General features: G+C 50.3%; 1 protein-coding gene and 2 long non-coding RNA genes across 4 annotated transcripts in view; 1 reads left to right on the top strand and 2 right to left on the bottom strand.

Annotated features, from left to right (window-relative positions):
* LOC144762826 (uncharacterized) overlaps positions 1 to 14,615 on the bottom strand; it is a 253,799-nt gene that overhangs the window by 151,200 nt on the left and 87,984 nt on the right. The gene's annotated exons all lie outside the window — the stretch shown is intronic.
* Positions 458 to 8,329, bottom strand: LOC144762823 (uncharacterized). The gene is made up of 2 exons (XM_078648104.1): positions 5,961 to 8,329; positions 458 to 2,465 (listed from the first exon to the last, which is right to left on the bottom strand). The coding sequence occupies exons 1-2, from the start codon at positions 6,823 to 6,825 to the stop codon at positions 1,855 to 1,857; spliced, it is 1,476 nt and encodes a 491-aa protein (XP_078504230.1). The 5' UTR covers positions 6,826 to 8,329; the 3' UTR covers positions 458 to 1,854.
* LOC144762822 (uncharacterized) lies at positions 8,435 to 10,974 on the top strand. Of its 2 annotated transcripts, none has more exons than XR_013596142.1 (4): positions 8,435 to 9,148; positions 9,277 to 9,370; positions 9,697 to 9,780; positions 10,533 to 10,974. It is a non-coding gene; the product is annotated as an uncharacterized LOC144762822 (long non-coding RNA). The 2 variants fall into 2 exon arrangements; XR_013596143.1 differs by having other exon boundaries at positions 8,435 to 9,158.

Raw genomic sequence — 14,615 nt, 5'->3', positions numbered from 1 at the left:
TCATGGCAGTAACGATCTGTCCTAGGGGAGGCTAAATATTCACGTGCAGTGTGGCTGTCTGGCGAGTGCGGTGATAGTCCGCGGTATGGTGGCCGTGGGCACCACTGTGATGTGAGCAGCTCTCCGAGTCCCCACGGGAGGGGCGGGCTCCGGTCTGTCTTTTTAGATATGTTTGCCAAAAACAATAAATATATTAAATATTCAACAAAAAAAACAGAAAAAAAGTTTCTTTTAAGAACCGCTTTTACTCGTTCAAAATTAGAAAAAAAATTATGTTTGTCATGCCTGTTTTTATTGGTATTACAATCCGCTGTAACGATCTACATCTGACATTAAAGACTTGCTGTAGTGTTCCAACTCTGAGCGAGAGGCAAGGGCCTATAATAAGGGATGTGATATTTGTATTACTTTTATGATCTGAGTGTTGTTGGTTACTAAATACACAGGAAATATACTTACAAATGCATTAATTGGGAGGGAGGGGTGAGGGGGGGTGAGCAGACACCAGACAAATTGAAAGTGTGCAAAAGGCCGCTTTTATTGAAACAGGTGCATATTTACAAAAATACCAACCTGGCAACCGCCTCACAAAACTAGTCCTCACTAAATAAGATGTTACCTTACAACCCCAAACGTCAGGCCCGCCCCTACCACGTCACAAACCCCGCCCCCACCCAGCACAACATAATTACAATTCAAACAATACCAAAACCTGATAATCATTTAAATATCATCCCAACCCACGGCAAAACATCACATTGCAAAACTTACCCACCAACAACTTACATTACCCAAAACCTTGTAACCACCCCGCGAAACAACTATTTAAACTTTTCCAGCCATAGCCCAACTTTAGCAAAAACCCAACAAGCTTCATGTCCCTGCTGACCAAGCACGCCCAATTTCCGCACGGCACCTGTTCCAAGCGACAATGAACAACATGTTTTGTTACCCCATATCCACCTGTTCCGACAAAAGACCCTAAAATTATGGAAGATAAACAAATAAAATAATGAAAATAAATAAATAAATGAATAAATAAAAGACCCGGGGAAAGTAAGAGAAAAACCTAACTGAGAATAGGGAGGGAGGGAGGGAAAATTTCCAATAACTAATGAGCTCCCGGCCACCAGGTCATTCAACCTAAAATGGTGGCCGGGAGGAGGGGTTACAGGGATATATAGCTGGGCTCCCCCAGTAGGAACCGAGGGAGCCCAAAACCAGCCCAAAACCAGCCCAAGGCCGGTGCCCTGATGCAACCCCCCCCCCACTAGCCCCTCCCAATCAGCCCGGGGGTGGGGACCTCCCTGCGGTCGGCTGCCCCCCCCCAAGCCCCCCTTGGGAGGGAGGGGTGAGGGGGGGTGAGCAGACACCAGACAAATTGAAAGTGTGCAAAAGGCCGCTTTTATTGAAACAGGTGCATATTTACAAAAATACCAACCTGGCAACCGCCTCACAAAACTAGTCCTCACTAAATAAGATGTTACCTTACAACCCCAAACGTCAGGCCCGCCCCAACCACGTCACAAACCCCGCCCCCACCCAGCACAACATAATTACAATTCAAACAATACCAAAACCTGATAATCATTTAAATATCATCCCAACCCACGGCAAAACATCACATTGCAAAACTTACCCACCAACAACTTACATTACCCAAAACCTTGTAACCACCCCGCGAAACAACTATTTAAACTTTTCCAGCCATAGCCCAACTTTAGCAAAAACCCAACAAGCTTCATGTCCCTGCTGACCAAGAACGCCCAATTTCCGCCACCCAGAAAAGAGGGGGAAGGAATTACCCTCCTCTCTTTCTGCCCCCCAAAACCGACCAACCAAGGAACTAGAATCTCAACCCAAGAAATGTTGAATCTTCAAACACCTGGAGAGCACCTCTCGCAATTCCAATAGATATAAATCCATCCCTATACGAGATAAGTGAACACCATCGCCGCGAAAGAATTCCACATTGTCATAACGGATGTCCTTATGGGACACCCGCCCAAAACCCAGATCTCTACAAAAACGGGAAACCTCCAGATTCAACTTCCTTCGCGCCTTATCAACCGCCCTAGGCTTGATCGCACCCCTCCAGGTTCTTCTAGGGACCAATTCTGTCCATAAAACATGGCAACCCGCCCATTGTTGACGAATAAGAGAAAGATCCTTCTTCATCGCTCTTAATAAAACCACCCCTTTCACCCCACAAAGGTCATTCTCCCCAAGGTGTAAGAGCAGCACGTCAGGACAAACACCTCCCACCAACCAAGAATTCAAGGCCGGGATAAGCTCCCTCCAGATCATACCTCCCTTCCCCTTCCATACAACATGAAAAAGACGAGAATTAAAACCAAGTGTGGAACCAAAATAGCTTCTTATAGCTTGATCTTCCGCGCGCCTAATGAAGGAATGTCCCACTATCCAGATCGTCATGACAGTAGAACGGGGGCCGGCCACTGAACCTGAAAAAGAAAAGCAGCATCAAACTCAAGAAAAACTATCATCCGCAGGCGCCATAACAGGATCAGTACGCACATAGCGCCTAAAACAGTTGGAGGACCAACGCCCCAGAGACATAATGTCTTGCTGCGACCAACCCCTGTTATGGGCTTCTGTAGCTGCCCCAATCCTGAAAGAATGTGTACCATACTGTGTCTCATCCAAGCCCAGGAAGCGCAGCGCTTTACGCAAAACCATGCGCAGTTGGTACTCCGTCACCCTGGAACCATCCACATGTCGAAAAACAGGGCCCTCCAAGGCGGCCCCCGAACAGTCCCGCAGACGCCTGGCCCACCCCAAAGGACACGTCTCAGGAGGGGAAGAAGCTTCCAGCCAGATGCCCCTCCCTTTGCTGTGTTGATCAGTTTTTGCTCGAGCCAACCAAATGTGCAACCCCGCTTCCCAAAATCGAACATTCTCCCACTCCACCCCAAACGTAACTTTCGACCCCAGTAACTCAGAAACTCTGAAAGCACCAAAAAACATCCAAACCATAAGAGTAGAAAACAGACAAACCTCAAACCCATTCAGACAAACAGAGGGCAAAACCTGCAAAACTCGGGCTAACGTCTGCCAGGACAAAGGTCGGCGAACCATATGTTCCCTACCCCTCTCCCTAGACCAACCCTCTAGCATGCGCTTACCCACCTCCCCTGCAGAAGGAGAATAGCCCCACAGCAATTTGCCCATGAACGCAATACCAGCCAATTTTCCAGCAATCGTCACACGTGTCAGCCCCCTGTCTATCAAGTGAAGAATGAACTGTACCACATCTTCAGATCGTCTCCAGCCCGGAGCGCGCCAGCCGGCCCCAGATTCTAAAAACTCTTTCCAGGCCAATTCATACACTGTCCTAGTGGAAACTGCAAGCGAACCTACCACCAGCTGCAAAACCCTGTCTCGCCTACAGTCCACAGATGTTCCGGCATGCGGGTCGGCGTCCTGTCCGCCTCCGAGGCTAGCCCATGGAATCTCTCCCACTGTGAACGAGACAAAGCATCCGCAATGTCATTGTCCACCCCAGGAATGTGTAGGGCCTTAAAACTGATGTCATACGTCAAGCACCCCAACACAAAGACTCGCAAGAGCTTCAAGATGTGAGCATCCCTGGCCGACTGCCGATTGATAATGTCCACTACAGCCTTATTATCAATTCGAAACAGCACTTTTTTGTGAGAAAGCTCCTGACCCCACAAAGTCAACGCCACCACCACAGGGAAAAGCTCCAGGAAGGCAATACTCCTGCCCCCGTTCTTCCACGCAGCAGGCCACTGTTCAGCACACCATCTGCCCTGCCAGTAAAGACCGAAACCATCACTGCCTGCAGCATCTGAAAAAATTTGGACGTCCCAAATCCAATTCTCTTCTCTGTACAGAGGAATGCCATTGAAAGAGTGCAGAAAGGCTACCCACATCCGCAGATCCTCCTTAACACCTGCTGACAAGCGAACGTGATGGTGAGGTAAAAACTGACCAGACAGAGCTCTACCCAAACACCTGCAAAAAGTTCTACCTGCCCTGACCACCCTACAAGCAAAGTTAAGATGGCCCAGCAGCACCTGAACTTCCTTCACTGTCACCTTTGCCTTGTTCAACATAACATGTAAGAGGTCCAACATTTTTTCTTTTTTATCCACAGGTAAACGTGCCTCCATAACATTAGAATCAATCTCGATTCCCAAAAAAGACATGGTCGCGCAGGGGCCCATTGTCTTTTCCGGTGCCAACGGCACACCTAAAAATTCCATCAGAGTTTGGAATGTTCGCAAAGCATTCTGGCATGCTGAGGAATTGGGAGCACCTACAAAAAAGAAATCATCCAGGTAGTGAGTCACAAGCTGATGTCCTGACGTGTCGGTGAAAAACCATTGGAGAAATGTGCTAAAGGTCTCAAATAACGCACAGGATATGGAACAACCCATTGGTAGAGCCTTATCCACATACCACTTCCCCTGAAATTGAATCCCCAAAAGATCCCAATCCCCAGGATGTACAGGCAATAAACGGAATGCCGATTTGATGTCACATTTTGCCATCGCCGCACCAGTGCCGGCAGATACAACCAGGGCCATGGCCACATCCACTGAAGAATAAGACACTGAAGCAGCCTCACCATCAATGAAATCGTTAACTGATGAGCCCTCCGGCCATGACAAATGTTGAATCAAACGAAATTGCCCAGGCTCTTTCTTAGGCACCACACCAATTGGGGAGACAATAAGATTTTCCAAGGGCCAATCATCAAAAGGACCCGCCATCCTTCCCTCCCGCACTTCCTTATCCAATTTGTCTTGCACCACCTCTGGATGTTCATTGGCCGACATTAGATTCTTAGACCAACGCCGCAACCGCGGCCCTGTGTAACCCAAACGAAAACCTTCCTGAAAACCATCCAACAACAACTTAGCAGCCTCGACATTCCCGTAGCCCCTCAGAGCCACAGCCAAGTGAAAAGGATTAACTGGCGTATGAGCCTTTGGGCCCAGTTCCAGAAGTGTTCTTCCCCCCCCTGTAAGATTGAGGCTGCTGTGCAGGAGCAGGGGCATTGGCTGTCTGTTGTGACCACTGTCTACCCCCTGTAACCCGAGGCCCCCAACACTTGGACAGTGGGTGCGGTTTACCACATTGGGAGCATTCGTGTCGAAATTTGCAATAGTCTCTTGGGCAATATCCTCTGTTAAAATCCCAACATGTCCCATTGGCAGATTGTACTGACACAGCTGCACCCACCCCTCCCCGAGTGGGCCTACCCTGAAAGGGCCGTGAAGGTAATGGATACCCACTAGCTGTGAAAATTGTCTTACCACCCGCTGAGGCACCCATAGTGTGTTGCCACAAGTCATTATCCAACTCCCCCCATTTCGCTTCAGGATCCCAAGCCATCCGAGCCCGGAATTCCTCATCATACTGTGACCAGGCATAACCACTACCAGTAATCTGCGCTTTCCTGATCACATCCATATACTTAAAAAGTGCCACACAGCGCTCAGGGAATTTCTCACAATACACACTAGCGTATATAAGAAATGCCGCTGTCCAGTTTTCTATGGTCAAAGGAACCTTTGGGCGCTTGGCCAACTCATACTCTTCCTCCTTAGACCCCTCCTTAGACCTAACCTCCCTGTGTAAAAGCTTCAATAATTCAACGTACTCCCCTTTCCAAATCCTTTCCTTAGTAGACAGCATTAAATGAGCGCCCAAAGGTTTTGTGACGCCCATGTAAGGCAATTTCTTTATTTTAAGCTCCTTGCTGTGTGGGGGGTCCTTACCTACCTCCATGGGCTCCGTAACAGTCCCGGAATCCACCTTAGAACCCACCCCCCCGTCACTCGTACCCACTCCTTGATCCTTAACATAACGACCCTTGTGGAGCTTAAAATCCACGCCCTCTGAAGGAGGATCCCCCCCCGTTCCAACAGAAACCATCAAAGGCTTGTCCCGCGGCCCAGCAAGCTCACCTGGATTCAATAAAGGCAGTTGGGCCGGCCTCTCTCTCCATGCCATCTGTTCAACATCAACGCCTGACCGAGGAACCCTCACCACGGGGCCGCTCTCTCGAGTTGGTCTGGAAACTGTAGCTCTCGGACGCACCACCACTGGTGCCTGTAAAACATCATCAGAAGCGTGAAAAAGCCCCCCCCTTGCACCCTTATCAGGTATCTCGCCCTCCTCGGGGCTCTCCTCATCATAATCTAAAACCAAAGATTCCTCCAACCTCGGAGGGGCCAACTCCTTTGACGGACTTCTGAAACCAACCCGGGCCTTACCAGCCCGTACTGACATTTGAGGCGGGGGAGCCGACTGGACCCGTCTGTACTCCCCCAAACGTTGACCAGATTTGTGCAACTGAACCAACGATGAATCCCTTTGCTGATGAAGAGAAACATGTGGGGCCAGCGAGGACGCGCCGGTCCTGCTTCTGCCAACCCCGCCGATATCCAAAGAACCTGACAATGGGGCCAGCGAGGACGCGCCGGGTCCGCTTCTGCCGACCCCGCTGAAACCTGTAGAAAGAGAAGTTGGGGCCAGCGAGGCCGCGCCCGACCTGCTTCTGCTGACCGCGCCGAGATCCTGTAATGAAGACGTTGGGGCCAACGAGGTCGCGCCTGACCTGCTTATGTTGACCGCGCCGGGATCCCTCGCCGGTACGGGGTATGCCGCGCCAGGCTCCACCCTCCCTTCTCCTCGGTGCAACTGGGCCGCACTCCACCCTACCAAGTCTGCCTCTCCACGACGCTCCCTGACCTGCAAAGCAAAAGGCTGAACTGATGTGCCGGGACCCTTACTACCAGAACGGCCAAAGCTATCAACACCACTAGCCATACAAAAACCAGAATCCTGAAACTGCACCCTACCAACCTCCCTAGCAACAGACCCCCTATATTGAACCGATAAGCCCTTCCGAGGAGGGGAAGGCTCCACCACCTCATCTCCACTACTCCAGTCCAGCAACTCTTGAACAATCTTGGATGCAGGACCCGATGCCAGTCCCCCTGCCCTTTCTGCTGGATATCAGCGCGGGGCTGCTCCAACCTCCCAAGTGATCTGCCCCCAACAGGCAAACCCGGAAAACTCAAAGTGCCCCCAAAACCACTCAGCATATCAGTGCCCTGGCTGGGTGTAGCCCTACCCGCGTCACGAACCCCCTCTGCCCAGGAAGGAAAAACATCTAGGCCCTCCCAAGATCTAACACCCACCTGCCTATCGCAACTCTCCTGCAGAGGAAAAGTAACAGCACCACCCTCACAAGGCTCAATGAACCCCCTGCCAGACCCAGAAACATCCTGTGGATCACACAACAAAACACCACCAGACTGCTGTCCCAGCAAACCTGCCCCTGCCCTCCTTTCCATCTGCGCCCACTCCCCCTCCCCCACAGAACCACTAAGAACTGACAGTACCTCCCCCCGGGTTGAAACAGGGGGGGAAAACAACAGGGGGCTATAAGGCACAAAAACCTCCCCGGCCCCTAACTGTCCAGGCTGCACTGTAGGCTGAAGCACAACCTCACTCACCAATTGCGGCCCAGAAGCGGAAGCTGGCGGGAAAACACGGTCATTAGTAAGCCCCTCATGAGTACCCAACAAATCAGCCTCCTGACGCAAACCAATTGCCCCCAAAACCGAGGGTTCACCAGATATGCCGGCCGGCACTGATGCAGAGAAACCACATTCAACCTGAGCGCGCGGCGCACAGAATTCGAAATGCGCATGCGCGCCAACCGCCGGTGCCGCGGCCGCCGAGTCCTCAGCCTGACAGGCGGAGGTAGAAGCAGAACGCTTTCTGCCTCCCTGCTTGACGGCCCGCTTGCCTCTGGCAGCGGGGACCGAAAGCGAGCGCTGCAGCGGCACCACATTCACAAAGGGAGTAGAAGCCTCCCCCTCCCCTAAACCCGCCTCACGCTGTAAACCCGCTCCCATTCCAACATGTGCCACACGTCCAGGGGACGCTTTCCGAGCGCGCGGGCGGCCCCTCTCACTTACCCCCTCCCGGCGAGATTTTTTGGGCGACGCGCAAGCCGCGACCGCCGCCGCCACACGAGCTGAGGCCTGCCGCCGAGGACGCGACGGCCCAGTCACCTCTCCTATTACCAGGTCCAGGCGTCCCGCTTCGCTCAGAAGGCGGATCGCCTCCAAAACACGGTAATCTTCACCCGACATGACGAGGAACAAAACGAAATGACTCTCACAAAATTTCCAATAACTAATGAGCTCCCGGCCACCAGGTCATTCAACCTAAAATGGTGGCCGGGAGGAGGGGTTACAGGGATATATAGCTGGGCTCCCCCAGTAGGAACCGAGGGAGCCCAAAACCAGCCCAAGGCCGGTGCCCTGATGCAACCCCCCCCCACTAGCCCCTCCCAATCAGCCCGGGGGTGGGGACCTCCCTGCGGTCGGCTGCCCCCCCCCAAGCCCCCCTTATCTTTCTGTATCAGTTTCTGAACAAAGTCCTATTTTAACTGTAAAGCCCATTCTACTACTAAGATACCCCAGGGACAGCCTGATCCAGTGCTCCGTGTTTTCACGCCGATCCAGTGAGTGTGCGAGGAGGACGCGAAGAAGACACCGGCTGCTCTCGGCTCGGATCACCAGCATCGGCACCCGATTTCCAGCTTTCAGCTCCCAGCTTGCTGTCCCCCGCAATTTCCACACAGCGGGGGGTTTAACGCTTCACCCGGAGCTGACAAGCTGTTGAGCCGAGGCACCGCCGCCACTGAGGAGTCGCAGAGCGAACGGCTCGGCGGGAGCCTGTGTCTCCCTGCGCAGAGAGAGCTAAGAGAGCCGCGAACAAGAAAAGGGCCGGCAGAAGGCAGAAGCGGACCATTCCCCGGCCCCCGATAAAGCCAACAAAGCCGACAAGCAAACAAGCCACCCCACACGCGCCGGTGCAGGCCATTGGATGCCAGCACAGCCCAGCCCCTGGCCTCTGACCCTGGTCCCGGCTTGGTTTCGGCCTCATCTGCGGAGTAACGTGCAGCGCAGAGCTGCCTACCGGAATACGAGAATATCGAGATCTTTCAGGAGAGGAGCATCGGCAGGCGCAAGGCGGAGGAGCGGAGGAGGAGTGGCATTCCCCGCATGCTGGGAACAGAGAGCAGAGAGCCGCTGTGAGCCGCGGCGGGCGCATATGGGAGCAGGCAGCTAAGGTGAGCTGAGGTGAGGTGAGCTAGCACGGAGACGCATTGCATGATTGATGCGTACTAGTATTTTGGATGATTTACCTTCCCTCTAGCGCTCTGTGGCCTTAATGGTCGTTTCTTTGATCGTTTTTCAGAATTCTCAGAATCTGCAGCCATGCGCGGATTGTACAACTGACTATCTCACCCAGCGCCAGGAACTGTATCAAACGGTGCTCCCGTTGCTTGACGGTATGCCTTATCTTTGAAAAAAAAATGTGGGTCCCGATCTTGGGAACCTTAAGGAACTGTGCATCCGAGGTCAGGTTCTCGCTGACTTACGAGAAGTTCGTAAAATTTACGGATAGGGGAGTATTGGGCCTTGATTAACACACTATTTGTGATGCCCATATGAAGCTTTGTTTTAATCCTGTGTAATCACGTTCACTTATAGTGAACCAATAGGGCAACATTGAGATGGGAAACTAATGCTCCATGAGTAATGTCACCTTTAATCTATTTAGCATTGCGCCCGTAAGGATGTTTGTCTCTGAATTGTTTACATTTATTCTGCCTAGGCTATTTCTTACTGTTGAGCAGCAGGAAGCGGTGACTTCCCCGAAACGAAGAAACCTGCCCTTCGTGAAAGAATTCTGTAACGGGTAAGTTTACTGAGTGATTATCTCTCTTTAGTCTGAGCTTCGACTAGTGGGGGTTGTCTGGGACGGAGTACGTTCTTCATTTGGATACCTTCCAGACCGCGTTATTCATTTAACCCAGAAAAGAATGTGACCCCTATTTGACGAGTGCCTGCCATTGAGCTGTTCCTCCCGAAGCCCTTGATTTTGAGTCTCAAGACCCGTGATAATATTCTTGAACACCAGACCTGGGACATAGGTAAAGCTTTGAGCTGAATGTTTTTATATTTAAAAAATCCTTTGAGTGTGTTAGGGAAATATACTCCTTTTTTATATAAAAGAATTTATCGCTCCCGTTTTGAAATAGGAAAGTGTTCTTCAAGAGATTTGCCAGGTTCGGATGACCTTTGGAACGTGCAGTGAGAGAACAGTGTTTGAATGGATGTCTGGAAAAAAATATGATGTTGTTGTCTCCTCCAGGGTTTCCAGGATGTTGTCTGTTTACGCTTTAAAGTCGAGTTTATTATTAAAAATTGTTTTGTTAGCAACTGTTGAGCTCACCACCAGTAAAGGCAGCGTTTGAAGACAAGACGTCTTTGAGAAGAAGTGGATAGTGAAATGTAATTGTTTATCTAATTTAATGACGTCTGCAGAACAATGTGATTTGAATCTTTAATTTTTATGGATATCTACCTCCTTTGCACGAATTGAAGTGAGTTAGTCACTTAATATCGTATGGAGCTTCAGATTCTAAAGATGAATTTTCTTTACTACAGATCGGTCACGGGTGTGGTCATTATGTGCTGTGCTTTCCCCACTCCCTCTGCGTGAGAGCCCTGATGAAGGTGCGGCCTCAGGACTTGGACTAGCACCGAAACGCGTGTTGGCGTTACGCTTTGGGGTCCTACCACATCGATCTGGACTCTCTGGCTACCTGCTGAGAAGACTCCGCAGGACCCTATTCATGTGTCACTCTGGGGATTACGCTGAGGATTGTGTATACAGTGCTTGATGTTGAAGTGGTTGCTTGTGAGTGTGTGGATGAGAAGATGAATGTGTATGATGAGAGGTTGCTGTGGGTTTTTTATATGAAATGTATTTATTGATATATGTACTGCTTAAATGAATTAATTAATCTAGGAATTTCGATATCAAATATTTGGACCTAATATATATTTCGAAAATTGAAAAAAGAAAATAAAGATTTTGTACACTTTCTATCTGTATTTGTTTTTACCCTGTGGCCTACACGTTGCATGTTGGTGAGCTTAATGTTGCTTGTTTAAAAATTACGGACCCTTGTGGGCCATCTAATTACACTGATAGGGTTGACTTTTTCTAGTACAGAGGTGAGCTACTCCACCAGACTACCCTTCTACCACTCTATCACCCGCCATCACGCTGCCGCCCAACCCCCCCGGCGCTCCATCATTCATTCTGCTACCTGTTTCCTGCCCTCCAGCAGCCCAAAAGGAGCAAAGCTCCAAGCCTAACGCCAACTGTAACTTCATCCAGCCCTACGAGACCTGACCAGACGCCACCTCACCACCCGTTTAAGGGGGCAAGAGTGCCAAACACGGGGTGCGAAGTAAGTGTGGTTTAGGCACTTTGTGTGTTATATATTCAATTATAAGGTCTAGCCTTTACCACGTTTCAAGACCTATCTCCTTAGGGTTACAAAACACGGGGTGGAAGCACGGGCGAAGAGCACCCATTGACGAGGGGCCCCTTGCGAGTGAAAGAAGAAGTGCAGCATCCCCTCTGCTTGGCAGAAATCAGCTACCAGGGACACATTATGTGGGAAACAGCTTAAATTCAATTAAACTCTTCAGTGTACCACTAGAGCCGGTCCTTGCCTGCCCCGTTAGAGCGCCGTCGCTCTAAGATAGCTAGCCCGGACATCACACTTTGCAAGCTCGACCGAGGCCGCCAGGGAGGACTGAATAGCGGCAAATAGCTGAGTAGCAGCTGCCACCGCCTTGGAAGCAAACCGGCGAGACTGTTTTACGCTTTGGACCTCAGTTCTTACTTTATTCCATTCTCGCACATCTAGTGTACCCTCAATATGAGGACCAGAAACTCATACCTGACCCAACTTCAGGAGAGGCCTCAGCCTAACAAATCAGCAAGGAGACAAAAAGCCAAACTACTCTATCCACCGGGACGAGGGAGTCTCAATCTAGGACCAGGGCCCAAGGAAAGTGAGCAAACGGGAGCAACTGGAGCCACCTCGCTTCAACCGAAATCAGCGGCAGCGGTATCAGCACCCCCATTAGGGGTGACCTCCAGCACAGCCAACGCCACGACCCGTAGCTCAACCTTAGTGCCACAAAATCAACTCCCGGGACAGACGGGAATAGAGATATAAGAGAATTTTTGTATCACACACCATCTACAATAAGCGAACCCAGCGGGGCTCTGAACTTTCAACCGACCCCATGTTTGGGAAAACTAACTGGGGATATAGATACGCCTATGGAGGATGGGAAAACCCCAAGCCCCACTGCTCCTTGGCGGTCTGTCATTCCACTCTCACCCAAAATAATCTTTCTACAAGGGGGAAGACCTCCTGAATCTCCGACATTAAACACGGCCCTACCCAGACCCACCAACACAAGCTCAGTTATTTTGCCACCCTTACAGCTGGAAGATCGCAATTCGAACCCCACAACATATGGAAAGACTGCGGCCCATGAAATCAACAGGTCCCACGAAGACACTGGAGCCAAAACTCCCAGACTCCCCGCTACCCCACAAAATCAACCCGCAAACCTGACTAAACCCTGTATCCAGGTACAAGATAAAGAGGCGCAACCTTCAAGCCCGAAGAGAGGAGGGGCGGATAAGGACGAAAAGCCTCCTCCGATTGCAAATCATTTAACATTGATCCATGAGGCCCTTATCTCAATGGCAAATGCAGCAATAATGCATGCAGACAAGCTTGATGCCCAAATTAACATCTTACAAATAGCCGCAGGTTGATTTCCGGGATAGACTCCAAACTGGACCACCTGAACTCATTAATACATAGAGCCCCGGACAGTACAACCCTAATACCAAAGCCAGTAACATGTGGTTGTAGCCCCATACTGCTCAATTTAGAAAAACTACCAAACATAATGAGCACATTAATTGAGGACCTCAAGACTGAAGCTAGCAAGTACCAGAAGACATCAGCCGTACAGCAAATCGCAGATGCGCCTTTCAACATAAAACACAAAATAAACTCACAAACTGGCGACACAGATGGCCTCCAAGAAGCAAAGAATCTGGGCATTGGGCCCTCGGAGACTGAAACAGAACCCAGCCCCACTCGCGATATTAACCAGGAAACTGACCACACACTTAAACTGGCTTCCCCAGAAACTCAGAATTTATCTAGAAAAAACAAAAAAAAAACGAAGAAAACTTAATAAGCAGAGAAAAAACAATCCTTACTCTAATAGCACAATCAGGCACTGGCTACTGCCTGCTAACCAGACGATTACCGCTCATACTGACACCCAAAAGGCGATCTGCCCCCTAGCCACTGACAAAACGAAAGGAAAAAACGCGAAAGTGCTGGAAGTCACAAAACCCACCAACCTCCTTATCAGCCCGAGTACAGCTGACCAGGCACCGAACGAACAAAAACAAGCGCCAGACCCACAAGGACACTATTTCGGCGAAACAACTCAGGCCTCACGAAGAGATCACGAAGCCTGCCTTGAAAGCCATCTGCCTTGCGAAAAACCAAAGACAATAATTCGAGGAATGACCCAAGTTCCTCAAGACATTAAAAACACCACCAACCCTCTTATAATGCTGGAACAAGTTTTGAGTGTACCCCAATGCACCCTTGAATCTAACTTTGAGTCCAACGGGAACTGGGCTATGAACCCCAGGCCACCTAGCCCACCTATTCAGATGACATCACAGCAGACAACATGTTTACTAAATCAGGGCCCAGTATGCCTGAGTAACACGGCAAATGCAATCGCCACCCGCACAAAGGCCGAAACAACAAAGGGTGCTCTTCCTGATTACAATTCAACCCACACAACCCCCCAGGACCGGAAAATACTGCTATACCCCAAATACGCCTCACAGGGCAAGTGGGACATTCTCAATCACAGCAATCTTTTAACACTCTGTGCAAACATCCCCGGCCTGGAAGGGATAAAAACCACGGACATCGAGACTGTCTCCTTTCTTAGCTCAGACTCGAATGAGCCAAACGAGACCACAGAGCTCACTTTTACCAGTACAAGCATGGCAGAGGTCCTGAAGATAAACCGTCCGCTACTGGAAAGTTGGGGCATAACAATAAAAACCCAGCCAGCACTAAAGTACCCCTCAATTTAAAAAACTTGCTACTCTATGACTGGCATGGACATCCGGTAACCGACTACTGGGAGGAACCTAAGCACGAACGCCCCCGCCTGACCGCATTCCACACGTGGGGTCCATTCTCCAGGGGAGTAAAGGTGGCACGCACACAGGCCTAAACTAATGAAACCGCTATTAAAATAACAACTAATCCGGGCCAGGGAAAACGCTCCTGCTCAATCAGGGGGTGCGCAAGTAAAGACTGGTCTTGGCTGCCACAAGCTTTAAACTCCAGCTCCTAACATCCACCCCCTTGGAAAAAAGGGTCGAACTCAGCATTGCTCGACAACCGGCCAGAACACTCACACAAATCAACCACCGACCATCAAGAGATTGAATATCTTGACCTGGAATGTTGCTCGGATTACAAAGGTTCTCCAAAACCACGCTGCAGTAACTTTTCTGGACGCGGCAGACATAATCTGCATACAAGAAACTTGGGAGACAAAACCGTCATCAATAAGAGGATATGCAGAATATGGCAAATCAGC

Source organism: Lissotriton helveticus, chromosome 6 (assembly GCF_964261635.1).
Source record: "Lissotriton helveticus chromosome 6, aLisHel1.1, whole genome shotgun sequence".
Classification (NCBI taxonomy): Eukaryota; Metazoa; Chordata; class Amphibia; order Caudata; family Salamandridae; genus Lissotriton; species Lissotriton helveticus.
This window is presented reverse-complemented; position numbering and strand designations above follow the sequence as displayed.

Bases quoted from the DNA above. Each gene is read 5' to 3' on its own strand.
- LOC144762823 (XM_078648104.1), bottom strand. From the start codon at position 6,825: ATGGCTAGTGGTGTTGATAGCTTTGGCCGTTCTGGTAGTAAGGGTCCC. The intron at 2,466-5,960 runs GTGAGCTTGCTG...TTTCTTTTTCAG, and splicing joins ACTGCCTTTATTGAATCCAG to GTTCAGTGGCCGGCCCCCGT.